A 23,867-nucleotide genomic window follows, 5' to 3' on the forward strand; every position below is an offset into this window, starting at 1 on the left:
AATCCTTGCCTTTCCTCAGCTTCTAGCTGACCTTGGGAAAGAATAGTCCCTCGGACTCCCTGCTAGATTTCACCTGACAGAAGAATACGAGCCCTTGTAACGCTTCGGATAGGTTACGGCTCAGATAAATGACAGAAGATAAAAATGTATAGCAGTTGGCTGTCTTATGAGGTCTTTAAAAAGAATAAACAGAGCTGTCTCTGGAGTTAAACCTGAGTTCAAATCCTGGCTTCTTTTAGCTGTAAGACGCTGGGCAAGTTACTTTTCTGGATTAAAGGAGATTACATCTGAGATGTGTTTAGTACCGTGTCTGGCACATAAGTAAGTGCCCAGGAAAGGGAGAGGACGCTGATGGTGAAGGCAAGTGTTATTATTTCTTCACGAATCCGCCCGTAAAAGGTAGAAACCTGGAGCTTGCTCCTGCTTTGGACCAGACCGGCTAACTCACGTATGACAGGCCGAGTCAGCTCCGCTTACGGTGTTGGAAAATTATTTCTTCTTCCTTGGCACCTTTTAAAGTTCAGCTCTTCGTGCAGATAGGAAGGGATAAAAGCTCGCGCGGCCCGGGCAGACGCCACTGACAGGGTGGGGAAATTGAGACATTAACGTAGACCTTGACTTCTGCTTTTTCAGCCCCACTTAATCCTCCCCGAGTGTCAGGCCATAGGAGTGAATGAAAGTATACCTGAAATTGGGTTACATAGGCTTTCAGAATTCTCTTACATATCCACAGACCAAACTAAGGCACATCTCAGTCTCCCCAAGAAGATGTCTTGTCACAAGGATGAGGACCACAGTGTCCTTCTTTGCCCTCACCCTGACCATCTCCCAGGAGCCACCCTCACAGACCTTGGCCCAGATCCGCCAACCAGGGCATTCTTTTGATAAAAACATCTCCCCTCCTGTAAACCTTTTTACCAACCACACCCACATTTATCAATACAGGAACCAGTGAAGATACCGTTAATTGAACGGAGATCGGCGTGGTAGGTTGAAGGAGCCTCGGGCTTGGAACCCAGCAAGTCTGAGTTAAGATCCCGAGCATGTTTGTTAGTTTCTTTACTCCTTAGGTACTCCATCTTTATTTAAAGTGGGCTTATGGTAACTCACACTTGTTGAAAAGCAGCAAAACAGTAATAGTTAATATTTACTGAGGAATTACTGGAGGCTAAACACCAGGTAGACACTACACGTAAGTTTAATTTCTTGCCACAACTCTGTAAGGCAGAGACCATAATTGTTATCATTTTAAGATGAGAAACTGAGGCCTAGAGAGACTAATCAGGTTGCCCACGATCACACAGCTCGTAAGTATGTAAGCAGGAGCCGCGATTTCATCCCAGGCTGTGAGATGATGCTATAATTGACGTTCTTAGCCACGATACTTTCCTACGTGAAATAAAAAACGGATTAATTGAAATAATGTGTGCAAGGCCCCCGGCTTAGTGGTGCGTCATCAGGAGGAAAGATCATCTTTCCAGAAGGGGCAGTGATCCAAAATATAGTGGCTTAGGCACAGTCTTTGTTCCCCGTTACGTGCAATAGTACACGCCAGTCAGGGTTACGGGTCTGATCTTTCACCTCTTTAAAAGAGAACCAAACTAATTGTTTATGGAAAATGTATTAAGAGCAATTTTGCTGCCTAGTCACAAACATCCCCCTGGTAGCTTTAGCAGTGACGAAGGTAACGGTACATTTCAGAGCAGTTACAGTGTCCATTTCTGTCTGTCGGTGAATGCACTACATGACTTCATTTAGTGACTGTGGGTTTTTGAAGTTTAGATGAATGTTCCAGGACTACTTTAATTAAAATTTACTCTTGGCATCTTAAGTGGTTTTTGGAAGGAGGATTGCTGTGAAAAAAAATAAGAAGATGTCTCATTATTTGTTAGTGGAAGTGGACAGTCGTACATAAAACCCGATACAAGACAGGAGCCAAAATCCATCCGTCAGATTTGGCAATACTGTTTTTATGCTCTCGAGTATGATCTGAGAAGGCCTGGGAGAGTTTCCTCCAAAAGATGATGATGTCACAACCCGCAGTGCTGGCCCGCTAAGATCGTGGGCTTTGGCAGGCATACGGACGTGGCTCTCAATTCTAGCCCCACAAGTTCCTACTTCTGCACCAGCCTCTTCAAACCCCTCAGGCCCTCTGCTCCCTTCCCTCTGTCTCTCTATTCAGTACCCGGAAGAGACCGCAAGATACAGCATAAGGTATGGGTTACCTCTGCTTACAAACAATAATTTCATACCTTCTCCAAGACACTTTCGGCTTGTAAAGGCCTCCTTTTCTGCCCTCTCATAGAAGACTCTAAGTGAAGACCAGTTGGTGTCATTTAAGATGACTCTCCAGAGTTTCCTTACAACTAACCAATAATGTTGCTGATGGGCCCAACAGATGATCGAGATCTGCTTGCAGCAAAAAGCTCATAAATTCCATAAAGGATTCCCCCGGTTTTTATGCTCCTGATCAATGATGCTGTTTTGGGCGAACATCAGCTACTGGATGAACTAACTCAGATAGTAAATGATAAGAGTAACTGCTGTTTATCGAGCTCATACGAGCGCCAGACCTGGCCAGAATTTGGCTGCCAACAGCCCGGAGGGTTTGGTGGTGTTGCTCCTGCTTTGAGTGGAGGCAACTTCCCAGGAAGGTTGAGTAGCTTGCTGTAGCTGGTGGCTTGAAGAGCTGGGAGTTGGCCCAGCTCTGAGCAAAGCCCGTGTGCTTGTTACCCAAAATGGCCTTCTCAGCCGGTCACCCCCACGGAGCTGACGAGAGGGACAGACAGGGCTTCACGCTCGGGAGTAAGGTGAACTGTGATCTTGGAAAAGTTTAGTCCCTGAAGAGACCTTAGGGAGCTCCTGTTCGACCACCATATTTTAGAGCACCAGCAGTGGGGGTCCTCTGTGCTTTAATGACTTCAGGAATAGGCACAATTAAAATGTTTCATGTTTCTTTCACCTGTCCCCAAATCCCTTTGCATTTGCCCTCAAAAATCTTTTATTGACTGAAAATAGTTTATTATGTGGAGGATGACAGACAGTCTTACTGGTTTGGCCTTTAACAAAAGGCTCTCAGTGTTTTCCCTTCTGTTGAGGGTGATGGACTCCTTTCCAGTCTTTTCTCATCAGCTCCCATGATTAACTAGTGAAATGAAGGGTTTACAGTAAAAAGAATAATCCAGCGAAAAGGGGGAAATATTCCCTTCCTGTTTCTTGTCTCCGTCCGTTCCAAGAGGAAACCAGCAGCTTAACGTTTGCATGAGTGTGTTTGAATTTATAGACGCTTACCGGAGGCCACCTATCTCCAAGTCTTTGTGTGAATGAACGTGAGCGCTTAATGAGAGCCTGCGTTCTGTTTCAGTTGTCCTTACTGGATTCCACTTGTCATGCCTAACCACACCATAGCACTTCTTCTGGCTGTCTTTTTCATATCTTAAACAGTTTATCGGTATTTAGAATTTGTTTCTAAGTTGAATTAATGTAGAGACCTCAGTTGGTAAGAAAGACCACAAAGTGCTTACCAGCCACCATAATTCTGCATCCAGAACATTAGATGATCAACATTGGCTCTTCGTCAGTGCTGTTTCTGGATATTTTTCTGACACATTAGCATAGATGGGGATCTGATGTAGCATTTACTGAACTTGCTGCTACCCTGTCTAGCACACATACATTTTTTTTTTTTAAATGAAAGAAGTTTAACGTTGAAAAAATAGAAAATAAAAACTTGGCCAGATTATATTGACAAAGCTGCCCATTACCTTTGCAGAAAGTCCCTGTCAGAAGATAAACTTTAAAGCTGGAATGCATGAAAGAGTTCCAAGATAGAATTTAAATTTAAACTGATTCTTTATAGATAAGCTTTTTAAAAATCCACCTCTTTGCTTCAAGTCAGGATTTTAAAAATAAATTTCCCCTTTAAATCTCTTGAGCGATTTTCATTTTTTGCAAGGCCGCACTGCTGGTGTCCTGGAAAAATGGAGAGTTAGAGCTTTATCAGTTGGTGCCCCGAGGTATGTGGCAAAGAAGCTAAATCCTTGAAGATTAGCAAAAAAAATGCAGCACATGGCAATAAGGGGCTTATATGACTACTAGTATTAGTTCAGGTGAAAGCAGTATTGCTTATACATAAAACTGGACAAATCCACTGACAATGTATTTTTAGTTAGCTACAAAGGAGTCTTCTATTACTGGACTTTGCTCTTTGGTGGATTGGGAAGCTTAGTAATCCACTGTAAATGCTCTGCGCGCCCCAATTCTCCGCTCACTCTCAAGTGCACTGCTTTTATTTTAACCCTTAGACGCTCACGTCGTCCCCAGGTTTTGGCTTCGCGCCACTGGAAGATGGCATGAGGCGTGTGGTTTAAGGAATCGAGATAATTGTCATTTAGCTTATTGATTTCTGGGAAAGCCCACGCGAGAAATTACTTTGTGAACGCAGGAGGTGTCTTTGTTTTTATTTCGGTGAGCTTCCTGGGTAAAGTTAATGTAAACCAAAGTCTGGCATGACATTCTAATGTAGAAATTGTATTTCCCGTATGAATTGTATTTCCCCATGTATTATTAGCATCCTCATTAATCTTTTTCTGTACTTGCTTGAATGTTGTCTTTAAGTTAAATGTTTAAGTTCAGCTTCTTTAAGAATAAGAATGAAACTAAGGTTTTAAGTATTCGTAGGGTAGGATTACTAGGTGTCCTGGTTTGCCCGAGACAGTAGCAGTTTACACACTTTTTGTGGCGTAAATACCAGCCCCCGCTTTAACTCCCAAAGGTGTCCCTGGATGATGTGCTCACCGCATCATCCATTACAGGTAGAATTTGGAACTGAGGTAACGTGTTCTGAATCATTCATTCATTCCACAAGTTTACGAACTATCTCTTGTCTTCGGAGCACGTATCTACCGCTTTTAATTGGACTCACAAAATGTACCTGTTTCTGTTTGCTCGTTTTGTTTTTACATGTTGTGCCATTTAACTTTTTAAAACGGTCGGTCATAAGCAAACCATGTCTTGATTCTCTTACTCTGACGAATTACTTAAGACAGCATCAAAAACCCAGCCAGTTGAGTGGAATGGAGTCGAGGCCAACGGCAACCACAATTTCCACGTAAACTAGTTAGCCTTCTGTAGAGAAAAAATATTTTACAACCAACGCTAGCCATCTCACAAATATATGTCATTCATCATAAAAGACATTTACAGAGAAAGCGAGTAGCTGCTCCGTGTAAGACGTCAGCATTCCCAGCAAAAAGGACTCCAAGTGGGAGGCAGAGAGTCAAGGGGCAGCATGGGAGAGCCTACCTGTGTCAGGAGGCCTACCTGTAGATAGTGTATTTACTAACTTTGTAAACTCTGGGCAAACCACTTAATCCTTCTAGTCCCCCGTGCTCGAGGGTGACAATACCTTCCACACCCACCGTGCAGAGTTTGAAGAGCCAATCGGATCCCGAATATGGAACACACTTCGTGCTATGCAAGTGTGAGCTATAATTATTGTGTAGCGTGGTAACAGGAATCCACCAAATTACAGTGTGAAGAAGCATAATAATAATAAAGATTTTTTTTCAAGGTAGAGCAGCTTTATGTTTAAATGAAGCTTAAGAAAAGATTAAGTACGTGATTAACAGCGTTGTGGGTTGAAGGAATGTGGAATATTACTCATCACTTATGACCATATGGCCCTGAAGGTTTGAAGAAATTTAGCAACTTCATGCAGTTTTCCATTCTCTGAAACAAAACTGAATCCAATCCCAGTTTTGCTGTTTGTGTGACCTTAGAAGAGAAAAAGGAAAAGGAAAAATGGTTGCTTCCTATATGATCCAGTTTCCCTGTAAAACAGAAACGGTAACGCCTACCCTACGTGTTTGTTAAAAAACCCATATGAGAACATCTGAAAAATATCCATCCACGATGCCTGGCAAATAGTAAGTGGGTTAAAATGTTCGGTTTGGATATATTTGTCTGTTCTTCCACAGATACTACAGAAAGGTAAGGAAAATAGAGAAATCGTAATAGTTTACAAAATAGACCAAACGAGTGGTTTTCAGATTTGGTTACATAAGGAACTCTTTGTTGGGGGGGCGAGGGGGGAGTGGATGCAAACCCTAGCCAGTCACCCATGGGTCTTGCTTTGACCACACCCCAGTGACCCTTGGTCCCCTAAGGCCTTAAGGAAAACCATTGGACATACCGGCCAAAGCACCGGCAAATGGAGGAGACATTTGCCGAAAGTGAGACCATTTGGAGGCGCAGGTTTGTATAGGGAAGTCGGTAAGTTTAAGTTTCCATGTGGTGAGATGAGATATACAGGATATTTAGTTGAAAATGCTCGGGTAATATTCTGTTTCGGTCATAGGTTCCAGCGGCACTAGTCTAGAGAGGGAGGTTTTGAAGGCATGATGTATGTGAAACCTACGATTGAAACCATGGGCGTGGACGAGCTCAGTGAAGAAAGTGAGGAGTGGCGAGGGGGCCCAGTAAGGTCAGGACATCGTAGAGGAGAAGGAAGAGGTGTGGTAAGACCCACAGTGCAGAACATACCAGGACATCGGGAAACGATTGGTGTCTGGGGAGCGTGGCTTTAGTGGCCTGGCTGGGACAGAAAGCGGATTGGAATGGGTCAAGGAATGAGTAAGTGAAGGCAGACAATGAAGTGAGGCTGGAAAATAGGAGAGCTTGTCAGCGAGATGCTGAAGGGCAGGCAGGACTTTTGAGATCGCGGGGAGCACACTTACAAGCTAGAAGGAAATAACGGAACTGCAGAGTTGAGGATGCCTAGGTGAGAAGGAAGTTTCCTTACAAGACTGGAGGACATAGACGAGTGCAGTTGTGGGTGCAGAGAAGTTTGTAGGTTATGGGCTCAAGAAGTCCTGCCCGGTGGCCTCAGTGGGTTTTCCTATGGAGTTTGAGGGGCAGAGGAGGAAAGGAAATCACGGGATAGGTCTCGGCTCGGAAGAGGTAAGGGTGTGACGTCATCGCTTCAGATAAGTTCTTTAAATGTGTCTCCTATGCACTTATATGCCCGTGCCTGCGACAGGCACTATGAAGTGGCGATAAACACAACAGACACGGTCTCTGCCCTTAACCTAACTTAGCTGGTCGTCCAGACACACAGGGAGCATAAAAGGCACAGATGGAATTGTAGTTTCTGATGGTACAAGTTTACATGATCTTTACGTTTTTCTTTGAAATTACTCTGTGCCCTTGAGGATGATTTTAGATCGATCCTGGGCAAATGGTGAAGTAACCAAGGGGCAGGGAGCTCAGAGTGCTTGCAGTTGTTAACTCAGTCTTTGAGAGCCTCCCACATGCCTCACACTATTCAAGAGAGTGGTCGAGAGGGGCTCAGTCGGTGAAGCATCCAACTCTGGATTTCAGTTCAGGTCACGATCTCACAGTTTGAGACTGAGCCCCACGTCGGGCTCTGCACTGACAGCACAGAGCCTGCTTGGGATTCTCTCTCTCCTCTCTCTCTCTGCCCCTCCCCTCCACGTGTGACCTCTCTCTCTCTCTCAAAATAAATCATTATTTAAAAAGAGAGAGAGAATGACTGAAATCATGGATCTTGATGTGACGATGGATTTAAAAAAAAAGGGGGATAGGTAAAAACACACGACAACATAGTAACTTTGATCAATGTGCAACAGATTGACGAGATATATCATATATTGAGCATTATGTTATATATTCATTCCCCTTCAGTGGTTTGCAGTGTAATGTTGCATCCTTCCATACCCCACTACCAGGGATGTTAAACATCTGGCAGTTCCTGGACACTTCCGTTCCCCAAAGAACTGTCCCACCAAAAATGCCGACAAAACACTTGTTGAAAAACTCAGAATGTAGATGGTAACTTGAACTACGGGGCTTCTGTTCAGCCTGCTCATTCAAAATACTCTACCATGGCCTCTTGAGACCACCAATCGTGAGGAACCCCTGTATAATCGGGCTTGATCCCCTTTCTCTTAGCTCCAGTATTTGTGAAGATCTTCAACTTAGCCATCGGTCCTTGCCTTCACTACAAATCCTAGTGTATGTTTCTTCTTTTACAGTATTTCGGATCTGTTGGCCACCAGCCAAAAAAAACGGAGCAAGTACACTTGATATTTCCGTTTTCTTATATGATAACGCAGACTTAAGATGAGTTTCTTGTTTTTCAAGTTCCATAAATAGATGCGTTTTATCCTATTGTGGAGATATCGTTGCATTTTTTTTTTCTATTTACATGAAGTCTGGCAATGATGTAAGTGTTTGCCAAATGTCTAAAAACTCTAACAATAAAATGCAAGAAATTAAGCATGACCAGGAAGAAAGAAAGAACGAACTCCCACGCTTAGGTAAAGTGAGTCAAGTTTGGGGAATTTCTCATGATGCCAGAGAGCCTTCAGTTGTTGAGAAGCAAAAGCAAAATTCGCCCAGAGTATCCTTGCCTCTGGCATGGTAGCCACATTTGAGGCTTAGACTGGCCTAGGAGGTTTATGGAAATGAGGCAGGAGGAGAAGAGGTGGGAGGTCTTGCGCTGAAAATGCATTTAACTCCCCTGTAATAACTCCAACAGATCAAACTGGAGCCGGTGCTTCCCGCCCCCAGTCCGGTCATCCCCCGGCTGACGCTGAGAGTTGGCGCTGGCCAAGACAAGATGTAAGTATGCACGTTGCCCGTTGTCCGTTAGAGCGAAGGGAATCGAACTTGCCCGTGTCTGCTCCTTCCTGGTGGGCTTAGAACTCTCACTTTTTCCAGGTGTGAACGTGGAGGGTCAAGCTTTATTTTGAGAATTCTTCATTTTTCAAGTTGTATTGGTTTCTTCCTCAGAGTAAATGCTTATTGCTTTCTTCGACATCCAGGATCCCTTCTTGTTCTTTTTCCCTTTTCGGAAGACATGACGTGGGGTCTGCGTAATTCTGAAGGTCCTGGTTATCTGAAAAGGGAGAAAGGATATACTGGATGCACTCACTGTCGTATCCCTCTTCTCAAGTCATTCTTAATCACCGTGACAAAGAACGGAGATTCTCATGGTTTTATTCTGTACCTAAAAACAAAGATACTGCCACCCAAAGGCTTGGTGAAGTCTTAACTATCTGCTTGTTTGTTTGTTTGTTTGTTTGTTTAAGAGAGAACTGGAAATGGAAACCCCATGATCACTGTTGGTCTTAATTTTCACAGGATCATCCTATCACCTCACCCTTCTTTAAAGTAAATTTAGTTGGCTGGGTTTTTTTTAATTCATTTTTAAGATATGAATTAAGGTCTACAACACTCTTACGTGATTTTAATAAGGTGATAAAACATCGGTCTATTTTTGTAAATTATGGTAAAAACTCTTCTTTTTCTAAAAATCATTCTGTATGTCGTTTAAATGAATTGCATCAGCTATAAGTACTAGTTTACAACCTTATTTTTTACGAGTCAGCCTGAAAATGGATTCGTTTAAATTGCAAACAATCAAATATTGTGTGGAAACTAGGCTTACAGGGCATTTAATTGTCATTCAGATCTCAGCCATAATAATGAGAGTAGGAGCCCTGAACTTATATAGTAGGTAGAGTAGGCAACAGAACATATGCTTTGTGTTCTCAGTGGTTCATTCTTTCTTAACAGTTTGTGTGTGTTTTATGCTGCTGCTGCTGATTCCAAATGTAATTCACTGAAAAAGTCCAGTATCATTATTATGAACGGAAGTATAGAGGCAAATGTGATCTTCTAGGAAAGCGTATGTTCTTTTGAAGATTGAAGGAAGAAAATAGTTCATCCTTTTCTTACCTAAATTATCCGCATAATTTCCACCCTCTTTGGTCTCATCAGTAGGAACCTAGACAGTGGGTGGTAGTGTTACTGACGAGTTTAGACAGTATCACAAAAATACTGTGGATTCAGTCCTTTTTTTAAACCAGATACTCTTATACCCCATGCTCTCTATTTTACCTACAAAAATTTGAATAATGCCCTCCTCCCTCAACCAGTGGAGGACAGAAGGCTGATTGATGAGCAAGGAGGCCCAACCAAAGTAGCTACTGATACCATCGTTGTGAAAATTCTGTATTTGGGCTCATTCCTCTACGGGCAAGATATTCTTGTTTATCATTCAACAAATACTCTTCTCTTACTAGTTCACATTTATTACTATTTTCTCAGTAACTCACCATGACTTAATCTTTACTTCCACAAGAGTTCGGCTTGCTCAATCCCTTTAAGGTTTGTAGAAAGACTTTGATAATAATATTCATTTCATCCACCCTTGAGCATCTTTCATTCATTCTGTTGACTATTTTTCTCCTCTCAATAAACCACTCATACACTTAAGATATTGTGAAATATGAAAAATAGATCCTGTTACCCTGGAACAGATTGTCCAGTATTAGGGAAATTGTAATACTCAAACATTCCAGACAAATTGCCCATGACAGTATAACATTATTATATAATATGCGAACCTTCGGATATTTAGGTAAATAACCCCCGTGTTATAAGAATAATTAGTCATTTGGCCAGAGTCAGGCACAAGGAAGTGCTCATAATGAACAAAGGAATAAATTCAGTGAAATAGATTACATTTTAAAATAAGAGAGAAAAAGAAGCCCGTGTCACCTAGTAATAGGATTTTATGTAAAATGTATCTTAATCAGTAAAGAGCCTTTTTCTTTCTTTTTTTTTTTTTTTTTTTTTTAATCCAAATCAAGGATCAGCCCACTGTGGCCCATGAACCAAACCAGTTTTCGTGTGGCGCGCAAGCCAAGAAAGCTTGGAAAAACTTAAGAGTATTTTATGACACATGAAAATTGTATGAAATTAAAAGTGATCTTTTATTGTTGTAGCATAAGGGTACGTGGCTTATTCCACGGCCATAACGGAAGAGAGGAAGTCGATTCGTACAAATGTGCCTTCACTCAGTTTGTGCGCACCTGGGGCTCTAGCGCACTTTTGAAGTGAAGTTAACGAGCAGAGTAGGATGCGGAAAGGGGGGTCTAAATAGTCCAGGGGAAGGGGCTGTTTATTGCCGAGGAACAGGCAGAGGATAGAACCTTTTGAAATTATGGGCAAAGGGAAAAGCTTTACAGGGCTCAAATTATACCCTCTCAGTGGAAGATCTTGAAGACAACATTTAGTTTCTAAAGTTTCCTAAGTGAGGAAGGTCTTCTGCCCTTGATCTGGGAAAGTACTTTGAGGTTAGAGTATTTCCTCCGTCCTCTGTTGTTGTTCCTCGAGGCAAGACTGCGGTCCCTTGTTTTTTCCTTTCTGTAACGTGCCTGGAGCCTGTATTCTAAAGAACCTACGGGAAGTCCAGGACCTCCGCCAGAGAGCGTGGACGTTCAGGGTGACTTTGCAGGGACTGCACTTGCCTTTAACACGCCCCCCGGTGAGGGGCACGCAGCGTTGCCCTCAGTCAGGAACGGAGGTGGAAGCGGATCACTAACCCTGAAACCCCGGTGTCCGCACGGTGAGGCTGGTGAGCAGAATGGCCGGGAGACGCGGCACCGTGAGGTACATACGAAGACGGCCCAGGCCCAGGCCCGCCTCGCGGTCGAGCAGGTGCGCGCTTCCCCAGGCACGGCCGCCTGGACTGTGTTGATGAGGATCGCGAGGTCACACTTGCACTTGGGGACGGGCCGTGTCATCTGTCCTCCCGGTCTTCCCGCTCACCGAGTTCGTTTATTCTGAGCAGGTGAGGAAGAGCGAGCAGCTTACGGCGCTCGTTTGTTCCCATCTCTCGGAAGGGAACGGCAGAGCACCGTGCTGGAGCAGGTCGGGGGCAGGGACCGTTGGACGAGACGGTCCGAAGGCCAGGGCCAAACGGGACCTACAGCTCTTCTCAGTTTAAGTGTGGGGCTCAAGGCGCCGTTAAAGGAGCTTCTCATTGAAAGGGTGATCCTAGGGGCGGCTGGGGGCGCTCAGTGGGTTAAGCATCCACCTTCGCCTCAGGTCATGATCTCGCCGTTCGGTTCGTGGGCCCAGCCCAACCCGCGGTGTGTGGGTTCGAGCCCCGCATCGGGCTCTGCGCTGCCAGCTCGGAGCCTGGAGTCTGCTTCGGATTCTGTGTCTCCCTTGCTCTCTGTGCCTCCCCTGCTCATGCTCTGTCTCTGTCTCTGTCTCTCTCTCTCTCTCTCAAAAATAAATACACATTTAAAAAAAATGTTTTTACTAAAATATTTTCAAAGAAAATAAGCATTTTGGGGCACCTGGGTGGCTCAGTCAGTTAAGTATCTGATTCTTGGTTTCAGCTCAGGCCACAAGGTCACGATTTGTGGGTTCAAGTCCCGTGTTGGGCTCTGCACTGACAGTGCAGAACCTGCTGGATTCTGCCCCCCTCTCTCTCTGCCCCTCCCCTGCTTGTGCTCTCTCTCTCTCAAAACAAATACATGAACTTTTTTTTAAAAAGCCCCTTAAAAAAAAGAAAATAAGCGTTTTATATTTCAAAATGTAGCCAGATTTAGCTGAAAGACATTTGACAGGGTGAAACGGGTACAGTGAGCTCTCGTGATGAGTCCTTTAGACAAATCACAGCAGGTGGTTTTTATCCTACTCTCTGCCTTTTCCCTCTTTATGTGAAACGTTATTTGTTTATTCATATATAACTTTTTTCCCAGTCTAAACAAACTGACACTATCCCTTCGAGAATGTTAACTCAAAGAGAACAAGAAAATTACTAGACAATAGAAATAGGAAACTAATCCCAAGGAGAGGAAAAAGAAGCAAATGATTGCGTGTCAGATAGAACTATGCTGCCTGGCAATCAGGGCAAAAAGTGAAATAGCGTTTTTAAAAAGGAAGAAGATACCTCTCAGTTTCTCAAGAGAGACAAAGCTCTTCAAGGCACCAAACTTGAAACGTTATTCCCATGCGGGTCCAGGGGAGAAAACAGTGCCTTCCGCGGCAGCCTTTACAGCAGACACAAAGACAGTTTCTGTCCCACTGTTTCTTGCGACAAGCTCTGATCCAAAGGTATAGCCTGGTTGCACACTCCGTGAAGAAGACTCTGGAAAGAATCCTCAGGTCTCTAGTTGAAACGCTTGTATCTTCGTTTTGTGTTGATCAAGACTCATAATTCCAAGTGACAGAAACCCCAGTGAGCTTAAAGGGACAAAGTAAAAGGGGTTTATTTGGCTTTAGGTGAGGCGGTCTCCAGGGTTCAAAAAGTATCATTAGGACTCTGCTCGCTTTCCTGTACTCCGTCTTGCCACTGGATGGTGACAGATGTGGCCCCAAGTCACCCAAGGCTGGCCTGGTTCTCGGGGCTCAGCAGCCCTGGTGCATCCCACCTCCCCCTCCCGCTGGCTCCCATTACCAGTTCTCATGAGGGCCTCGGGGCGGGGGTCCCAGAAGGAAGGGGGGACGAGCGGCAGGCAGAAATAATTGGCATCTTTTATTTAGGACAAGGCAGCGCTAGTTCACGTGTTGACGAGAGCATGCTGAGGTGGCAGAGAGAAGAAGCTTGTAGGTTTAAAAAAAAAAAAAAAGATCCTTTAGAAGTCAAGTTCAAGTTCAAGGAACATTTCAGATCATCATCCTGTCAGACTCGGAGGGCCTTTTTGCTTTTCTATTTTTAATTTACTTTCTTTCCAATAAAACTGTCTGCTTTTGATTTAAAAAAAAAGAAAGAAAAAGAAAGAGATTGACACAAGATTGCCCTGGTTAGCTTGCCACTGAAACGGCAACATTTCCGAGGTGGTTCGCCTATAAGAGAAGCCAAGGAACGGGAGCACTGACCGCTCCCCCCCCCCCCAAAAAAAAAAAAATGTTAAGAATAACGGTCTTTTAAAATTTATGGCAAATGACTTATTTTTTCATGCTAGTGAAACATGTTGACATTACACGTGAAGTTCCCTAAGGAGCTGAACAACTGGAGCACAAGTTGTGGGTCACACGTGATTCTTGCCCCCGGACTGTACTTAGAAACTCAGCAGACCCTGACCCACGTGTCTCAGCTGTAATTCCGCGGCGAAGCAGGCCAGAGGCCAGTTTTTTCCGACTCAGGTCTGCGGCCCTTTTGTGACTTTTCCAGACAAGGAGTCCTCGGCCTCCGTCTCTTCCTCTCTCGTTGTCGCGGACCTAAAATGATGATGAAATCTCCAAGTTTAATTTCCTCCCCTGGCACGTTGTCATTTGTTCATTAACACCAAACATGCAGCGCATGTAAGGAAAAACACAGCACGCTGTCTGAAACACCGACTTCAGGTTTGGGGAAATGCTTTTACTACACAGGAAAACAAGTGGAAAGATTATAATCAAAGCATTTCCATCTTACTTGTAAACAATTACCGCCGTCCGTGCATGGATGCCACATTAGAAGACTCGGGGAAATTTACTGGATTCCATTCTAATGCAATTAGAGCTAATTTTGTTCTTTAAATGAATAAAAGGTCAGCTAGTAAATCTAGCTTATCTTGAGTCCAGACTTCAATAAATTGTTTTATTTAATTTGTTGTAAAAGATCTTATCCTTAATGGGCCTAGGCCTTATTAGTTCACTTAGGTTTTAAAATATTTATGACCACCTTTTTAGATATGATTTGAATGATAGTTGGAAAGTTTCTCTCTGCAGTGTTATCAAGGCCCAGAATCACTAATTGAGTGAATATAGGAAGGTACTTAAGATTTGTTATCTAGAAAGAGCTGATGCGAACTTCCAGAATTTAAATGTTCTTTTAACCTGTGACAGGCAGAGACAATTTAGCTCTATCATGGTAACCTCTCGGATACTATCTGGCTATAATTTTCCCTACAGATCAAACTACTCACACTTCCCGTGTTTGTAACGAATCCGCACCTACTGATGGAGACACTTAGGCGCTCTTACTGTCACCGACAACAACGGGGGACATTTAAATTGTTCGCGTCCTACTCTCTCCTGTCATTTTATGGGGCAGGTATCCACCTAAGGACTCGAGAGGCCTGGCGGAACGCCGCTTCTTCTCTATCCTCCCCCCCGCCTCTGACCTTTATAAGATGGATAATCTTGTCACGGCAGGACTTCTGTGATTTAGAATATTGCGGCTCGAAAAAACTGCGGTTGCCAGAGTCGTGGGTTGAAGGATGCGCCACCGTGTGGGGCCGAGTGGCCGCGCCGCCCTGTCCGGAGTGACCGTTTGGGCTCCTCACGGCTTGCGTGCCGGGCCCCATGGGGTGCGGCATCCCTCCTCAGTTCTAGGAGCTCCTCCTCCCGGGCCTGCCTTCGTTCCCACCTCTCCTGCCTCTGCCCCTCCCCACAAGTGCCTTCCCCTCACCGTCCCCCCTGCCCCGCATCTCCCCCTCCTCCCTTCTTCTCCTGTCTCCGGTCTGAGAGGCTCCATCTAAACCTGCTAACCCGTATGGCGGCTCCCCTCTACCTGACTTCCTGTCTTGGTCGGACCCTCCTTGTGTGTACTTCCTCTGGGTTCCTCGGTCCCAAACCCACCGCATCTGCTTTCTGCTCTGGGAACTTTCCTGGAGCTTCTCACCAAGATCCTTAGCCGCAGCCCCCGGAACATCCATCCTTCCTGCTACTGTGGACACTGCTGCTTCCCCCAGGCCCTTTCTGAAACTTCCTCTTCTTTTGTCGTTCTTGATCCCACACATTCTCTGTAGTTCTGTCTGTCTTTCTTAGACTTCCTTCTTCCCCCCCCCCCCCGCCCCCACCCCTGCCCCTGGCCCGCCTTACTCTGTTCTTCTCCCCAGACTGCCCCAGTCACTCCTTAGGTCTCAGGTGCAGTGATGCTTTTCCAGCTGTGATTTCTCCCCCTGATGCCGACTAGGCTTCTCGGTGACCCACTGCCAAGTTCTGACTGAATGCGCAGGGGCACCGGAAACAGCAGTGCCAGACTTGAACACACCGTTATTTCCTCCAGCCTGGGTCTTCTTCTGTTCCTGTATCTATCAAGGGTGAGACCAGAGCCCCCGTTTTCTAGGGTAACTTGGAAGGAGGCAAAGGCTGTGTGACTACTGGAACCAACGGCAGATTCTATTTGTCGTACTACCAGCCCGGGCATCTTGCAAACTAAGCCCTGAGCGTCTCCATAAAGCTCCGGAACGGTTGTTTTGAACAAAACTTAGGGAAAGAGAAAGACTCTGTCCTAAGAAGTCTCCTCGATCCTCACTTGGGCTCTTACACGTTGTGGGCGGCACCCGTAAATCTGGGTCTCCTTGTGGACGCGAGGGGCCAGCCGCCCCAGATAGAGGCAGCGTCTGTGCCCTTATACACGCGCGTCCGTAACCGGCTCCGAGCACAGATACCTTTAGCTGGGAAACAAAGCCATGAGGTACGGAGAGAGATTTGCTTCCCAGAAAGAGAAGCTGATTATTTTTGAAGGTTTCGCTCGTCACCTACCCAGCACATACCCTCTTCCACCTGACTTCCGAGCTCTGTCCTCACAACGCAGGAAGCCCCAGCGTTACCAGCCAGGCACAGAAGCATGAAACCCAGAGAGGAGTGAGTCCCCCTCCCTGCCTCACAGCCCCCCCGACCAAGCCACCAGCCAGCCGATCCCCAGGCCCTGCCAGTTTTGCTCCTAACATTTCCCAGCTGCGTCCCCTCTCCTCTGTCCCTGCTGCCACCCGGGACTGCTGTCCCTGCCCGCTCGCTCCAGAGCCATCTCCCTAGAACCCTCGGGAGCGTTTGGAGGCTGGCTCGTTCCGTCCAGCATTACCAGACTGCTTGCCATTTCCCATACGGAGCCGGATATTTTCCATCTTTCTTTTCTCCGGTGGAACCTTCTGCGTCGTGTGCCTTCTGACCCCTGCCTCTCCGTCAGATGCGTGTTCGTGTTCACCTCTTAGAAATTGTCATTTGTGGGGGCGCCTGGGTGGCTCAGTCAGTCGAGCGTCCAACTCTTGATTTCAGCTCAGGTCACGATCTCATAGTCGTGAGATCAAGCCCCACGTCGGGCTCTGTGCTGACAGCACAGAGTCTGCTTGGGACTCTCTCTCCGTCTCTCCCTGCCCCTCCCCTGCGCACACACTCTCACGCTCTCTCTCGCTCTCGCTCTCTCTCTCTCTCTCTCTCTCTCGCTCTCTCTCTCATTTGTTATTAGAAGACGTGGTCACAGCCCACCTCCCCATCGCTACTCCCAGCTGGCATCCCGGTCCCAAGTGCCTGGAATATGCTGTTTCCCTCTGTGTTGTTCACTCGGTATGCTTTATATATCTGTTTGTGGCTGTCCTCTTCCCTAGACCATGAGTCTCTTGAATATTGGTGTGTGTGCCCCATTCACCTTTTTTTTTTTAAGAGAGAGAGAGAGAGAGCAGAGGAGAGGGGCGGAGGGAGAGGCAAAGAGAACCTTAAGCAGGCTCTGTGCTCAGCTCAGAGGCGGACGCAGGGCCCGATCCCCTGCCCCTGGGATCATGACCTGAGCCCAAATCGGGTATCAGACAGTCCACCACTAGCCACCCAAGTGCCCCCCATCCACCTTTTATCTCCACTCCCAAAGAGTAGGAGGCATAGGTGACTGAAAGCGAAGATTTGTTGAGATACGTTCAAGGATTCAGACAGGCTCTTGGCTCTTCAACCATGGAGCTGATTTTTGCTCCGACCGAGCAGAATTTCATAGATGTGGAGCGGTAGCCAAATAGAATTTAATGGAGTTGCTTTTCCAGAATTGCTTTCACATCAGGAGCAACTGTGTTTTGGTTAAGTAAGAAACAAACAAACTTAAGAGGAGCTAAAGGAACAACAGAAAGGTTTGTCTTCTATTTTATTTTACTTTCTCCTTCGAGTATAGTTGCGGGAGCTTACTCTTAGCCCTACAGGAAGAGAAGAAAACAACTGCGTTTGGTATGGAAGTCTTTTGTCAAAGATTGCTTTTCCTTCCTAACCGTCGCTCTTGGTGTTCTATGTGATGTTACAGGTAATTTGAATTATAAGAAGATGCTGGAAATAAGTTGCTGCAAGGAATTGGAAGGTCTCACAGGTGGAGTGACCAAAATTTCCAAATTTGTTTTTAAATAGTATAAAGTCAGTCACTCTGTATAGTCTGTGTGAAAGGGAAATGTGGATCTTTTTAAGCCCTGCATTATCTTTATAATGACAGCTGTACAACCCTGTATATCCTCTGAATAGACAAAAAAGGACACCCATCCATTTGAAAATGAAATTATTAGAGTTCTTTTTCTTCCAGGGTACCCCGGTTGTCCATCTGTGACTCTCTATGCCACATATAGTTAGGATTTTAACAAACAAGGAGTAAATAAGGATATCTGGGCAACAAAACGTGTAAAAACCCTCATCAGGATATAATAGGTCTTTAATAAATGTTACTTACATGTTTTTGCTTTTTAATAAGCTGACCGGACATTTGGTTTAGAGAAAAATACTTTTCACATAGGTGTTACATAGTCTTTTAGTGGATATTTCAGCAGTTTTTTCAAAACTAAATATGGGGCGCCTGGCTGGCTCAGTCGGTGAAGCGTCGGACTCTTGATTTCTGCTCAGGTCCTGATCTCATGGTCATGAGATCGAGCCCGGTGTCAGACTCTGCTGACGCTGCAGAGCCTGCTTGGGATTCTGTCTCTCCCTCCCTCTCTCTCTCTCTGCCTCTCCCCTGCTCGCCATCTCTCTCTCTCTCTCTCTGTCTCTCCCTCTCTCAAAATTAAATAGATGAACTTTTTTTTAACATTAAAAAAAAAAAAAAACTAAATAGGACGGGGCACCTGAGTGGCTTATTCAGTTAAGCGTCCAACTCTTGATTTTGGCTCAGGTCATGATCTCACAGTTCATGGGGTCAAGCCCCACATTGGCCTCGACACTGGTAGCATGGAGCCTGCTTGTGATTCTCTCTCTCTCTCTCTCTCTGCTCCTCCCCCGTTCACGCTTTCTCTCTCTTGCTCTCTCTCAAAATAAACTTTAAGAACAAAAAAAGTAGGATGGTCTTACACATCCAGTTTTTCAAGTTGGCCCTCCCTCTTTTTTGGCCATTTCAGTTATTCCAGATTTTGCTACAACAAATAAACAGCATCCTCATATCTCGACCTTTGTGTATTCAAATATCGCTTGGTCAGAAAATATGAACGCAAGATTTTTAAGAGATTCTAATGCCAAATTATCAGCCAAAAGCCCCTGCCCCTTGAAGTTCCCACCACCGGTAACAAGAATGAAATGACTATGGCAGAGGAATTGGTCAGATCTGATGGTTCTGAAGTTCTAAGAAACTCTGGGGTAGCGGAAACATTATTTTATATGTGTATCAGACTGACTTCTGTTCTTTCTTGACGTATCCGTCAGGCCAAGGTTCGTAACTTTTCTCACCCTTCCAGGCTATTCTTGATGTGACAGGATACTAGAAAGAACTTTGAGGAGACCAGAGGACCAAAATCTGAAGGGGCCTCGCAAACTCACAACTAAATTCTTTATTTAGGCTGGTAAGTAGGTAGGAGCTGCATGACCTTATCTTTTCTTTTTCTTCCTTTTTTTCTTTTTTATTCTTTATCTGTCTTTCTATTAAAATGATCTTAATTTTGAGTGTGACTCTACAGTCAGTGGAATAATTGCAAAAGCCCTTTCAGCCTCAGAGAAAATTTTATAAACATCATCTTATTAGATTTTACTTTATTTACTTACTGCTTTAAACTCCCTTGGACTTTTTTCTTTTTTTATATTTAAAAAAAAATTTTATGCTTATTTATTTTTGACAGAGAGAGAGAGAGAGACAGAGCATGAGCAGGGGAGGGGCAGAGAGAGAGGGAGACACAGAATCTGAAACAGGCTCCAGGCTCTGAGCAGTCAGCACAGAGCCCGACGCGGGGCTCGAACTCACAGACTGCGAGATCGTGCCCTGAGCCGAAGTCGGACGCTCAACCCACTGAGCCACCCAGGCGCCCCGGACTTTTTTCTTTTTTAATGAACCTTCTTTTTCATAAAAATCCTTTAAACATTAAAGCAACCAAGTGATTGCTCATTATATATTTTTTAAATTTATTTATTTATTTTGAGAGGGGGGGAAGGGGCAGAGAGAGAGAGGGAGAGAGAGAGAGAGAGAGAGAGAGAGAGAGAGAGAGAGAGAGAGAGAGAGAAAGAAATATCCCAAGCAGACTCTGTGCTGTCAGCATGGAGCCCGATGTGGGGCTCAAACCCACGAACTTGAGATCATGACCTGAACAGAAATCAAGAGCTGGACGCTTAACTGACCGAGCCACCCAGGCGCCCTGCTCATTAAGTATTTTATCAATGTTCATCATCAATAACTAGTCTATTTCTTTGGCATGTGGGAAAACATCTTTTTATCTTATCTCGTATTTTAGAGCTTAACAATTGGACATGTTCTTTGCCAAACAAATTGTTAAAACCCTCTTCACTCTCATTTTGGAAGATCATCTTTATTATCAAAGATCTAAGATCAGACAGTCTAAGAGGAGAATAACGCTGCAGCTGTCCAGAGTAGGGTACATATTATACTATGTATACACAAGTGAAAATGATACATGCATATGTAAGTGTTAGGAGTAGGATACATATCATACTATGTAAATGAAAATGCATAGCCTATAACTTTCAGAAAGTTATATTAGCCCACAATATATGTGTATATCTATATTTCACTTACTTTAGCCCATAAAGGTGAAAATACATATACGTATGTATATCTATAAGTATTTTCCAGGCCGTTTACCGAGGAGGGTAAGAATTTATGGGAAGCATGGTGATTTGGAGTGACGACACAGCAGCTATTATCAAATTTTAATATCTTTTAAAGAAGTGGTGTTGGATTTTTCCAAGCATGACTGCAGTAATAACTGAATTTTATAACACTCCAGTGAGATACAAATCTTAATCACAATCTTGTTCATTTTTCAAGTTCACTGAATACCGGCTTATTGCTTTTAATGTTTTCAAATAACTTAGATGTTCTTTAATCCTAAAATGAATGAATGAATGAATGAATGTTTTTATCTTTTATGGTTAAATTGCAACTCCAGCATATTTTCCTGTGAAAGCAACTTTTTCTGAGTAACTAAGCACCCTCCCCTGTAGACTTCAGGCTCAGAGAAAGATATTAAAAGTAAAGTCTCCCTGTGTTGGATGACATTTGGCTTTGCTAGTCCTTACTAAAGGCCCCCTCTTATTTGCTGGAGAGAAGCAGAGGGCTTTCTGCAATCATAACATCTTTTAGAAGTTCTGGCTCCAGAAAATTTATTTTTCGAGAGAACACCGTCATAGGTCTACATTTTTAAAAACTCGATCTGCATTCAATAAATATTAATTTTGATTATATACATAGTACAACTGTACTGTCAGAGGAGATAACCCTTGTGCAAGTGGCAAATTGGACCCAGATTTCGGTTCTCCTCTCAGGAACGTCGACGGAAATAATCATAATTGAAAGTAGAACGTGGAACAGGCTATAGGAGGTACATCTAAAATTACACAGAAGTTCAGGGTGATTACTTCCAGCTAGGAAGAGTTAGAAAAGCCTCAGGCGAGAGTAGAATTTGAATAGAGCCCCAAAGGGCAAGTAAAATTTGGAAATGGAGAAATGTGAAAGGAAAAATAAAAGCAAAGATGCATTAAGGCAAATAACCAAAGCTCATTTTACCCTAAGAAATTTTAATGATTCTGTTGATATAGGAGTGCATTCGTGCCCTAGCTTTATTGTGTTTTATGAACCTAAATCATTCTGGATAAAATGTGTATTGCCAACATTTGTTTAAAAGTTTTTATTGTGAGGGCCACCTGGTTGGCTCAGTCGGTTGAGCATCTGACTTCGGCTCAGGTCATGATCTCGCTGTCTGTGAGTTCAAGCCCCGCGTCGGGCTCTGTGCTGACAGCTCAGAGCCTGGAGCCTGCTTCGGATTCTATGTCTCCCTCTCTCTGCCCCTCCTCCTCTCACACTCTGTCTCACTCTCTCTCTCTCAAAAATAAATAAAGATTAAAAAAATTTTTTTTTAATAATAAAAATAAAAATAAAAGTTTTTATTGTGAACATTTTCTTCTATTTCTTCTGTTTTTTTTTTTTAAATAAAGTTTTATTTATTTTGAAAGAGAGAGAGAGAGAGCAGGGGAGGGGCAGAGAGAGAGAATCCCAAGCAGGCTCCACACAGTCAGTGCAGAGCCCGGCCATGCAAGACTCGAACTCACGAACTGTGATATCATGCATGACCTGAGCTGAAATCAAGAGTCAGTCACTTAACCAACTGAGCCATCCTGGTGCCCCTATTATGAACATTTTCAAACAGAAAAGAAGAAAATGATAAGCTTTCATATCCCCATCACCTGATAGGTTTAACAGTTACCAAAATTGGGCCCCACTTGCTTGATCTAATAATCCTTTTCTTCTTTCTTTCTGCCTAAGGCATTTCCGAGCAGATCCAGGCGCAATGTCACTTTACCGCCACGTGCTTTAACATGCTGCTCTAGAAATAGGGTTGGGGCACCTGGGTGGCTCAGTCGGCTGAGACGCCCACTCTTGATTCCGGCTTAGGTCACGGTCCCAGGGTGGTGGGATTGGGCCCCGGGGCTCCGTGCTGGGCCTTGAGCCACTTGAAAGTCTCTCTCTCTCCCCTCTGCCCTCTTCCCAGCTTGTGTGCGCTCGCGCTCTCTCTCTCTCTCTCTCTCTCTCTCAAATTAAATTTAAAAATAAGAAATAAAAATCGGGTTATTTTCTTGTATTATCACAGTGCCATTATCATATGTCAAGTATGTGAAGCTTTTCTTGTTCTTTAATACCGGGTCCATGGTCAGTTGTCTCCCTTTGTCTCAAAGATACATTATGACAGTTGCTTTGTTTGAATCAGGATCCCCACCGTACTAAGTACCTTTTAATCTAGAGGTCCCACCCTCTCTCCGTTTTGCCACACAGTTCAGCTGTTGAAGAAAGCAGATAATTCATTCAGTAAGAATGTCTCACTTTCTAGATTTCTCTGTTTACTCCCTTGGAGCCCTGTAACAGGCATTTAACGCAAAGACTTCGAGGGCAGAAGATTTGATTAGATTCAAGTTCAACCTTTGTGGGACAGGACACTTCACTGCTCTGTAGTTCTGACGGCCGCCAGCAGGCACGTGTCTGTCTGTCGTGACGCCATTGATGCTGATCAGTCACGTCATTAGGAGTTGTGACATGGTAGAGTTGTTTTTTAGCTCAGTCATTCCTTTCACATTTATGAGCTGAGATCCTTCAATAAAGATGAATTTTGCTTTATCAGCTAGGGCATTTTGGTTACTCTGAAGTATCGCTCATATAGAAAGGCAGGATAAATGCTTAATCCTTTCTTTTGACTCGCCAAGCTTTAGTGTGCAAGGACTTGGTTGAGTCCACGCCATAGTGAACCTCGCGTGGTGACCGTTCATTGGTTTTGGAAAGTGCTCCATTTCTCTGCCTCTCCCTCTCGCCCTCTTCCTCCCTCTCTCCCTCTCTCTCTCTCTCTCTCTCCTCCCGCCCCTCATTCTTTTTATTGGCATCGCTGATGGGAGCTTCTTCGTGGCGTCTTCCAGAATTTAATACAATCCCATTGACCTGTGAGAGTTTCCTCACTTTCTGACACAGAATGTTCCCTGTGCGTCTCACGTATTTCCTGCGGCAGACCTGAAGCCAGGTATTTCTGCAAGGAACACGCTGGTTCCTTTTTGCGGAAAATGGTTGTTAGGAACCACGGTCTGGTACTAGAGGCACTCGTTGCTGCTGGGACGTCCGTGCTTCTCTTGGACGCCCTCACGGCGGAGACACATTGGAAGTTGACAAGGTCATTTCCGGTGGAGACTTAACATTACTGTTATTTCTTGGAATTTTTTCCTGCGTCTTTTCCTTTACATTAGAAATCTTCCTTGTAACAATACCACTGTTACCACTATCGATAGGACTGCTGACCCAAGTGAAAGATTACGGGTTTTTTTTTCACTCTGTGCGTTCTGAAAATAAATTCCCTATGGACGTGTGACCAAAATGCTGTCCTCCTAAAGTCACCTGAAAT

At 44.4% G+C, this 23,867-nt stretch overlaps 1 protein-coding gene across 1 annotated transcript in view; it reads left to right on the forward strand.

Moving 5' to 3' along the window:
- TAF3 (TATA-box binding protein associated factor 3) overlaps positions 1-23,867 on the forward strand; it is a 180,623-nt gene that overhangs the window by 136,730 nt on the left and 20,026 nt on the right. The window contains exon 4 of the mRNA XM_042991002.1: positions 8,561-8,643. Coding sequence (XP_042846936.1) covers positions 8,561-8,643 — 83 coding nt within the window. The remainder of the gene's footprint in view (positions 1-8,560; positions 8,644-23,867) is intronic.

The sequence above is a fragment of the Panthera tigris genome, chromosome B4 (genome assembly GCF_018350195.1).
Source record: "Panthera tigris isolate Pti1 chromosome B4, P.tigris_Pti1_mat1.1, whole genome shotgun sequence".
Taxonomy (NCBI): Eukaryota; Metazoa; Chordata; class Mammalia; order Carnivora; family Felidae; genus Panthera; species Panthera tigris.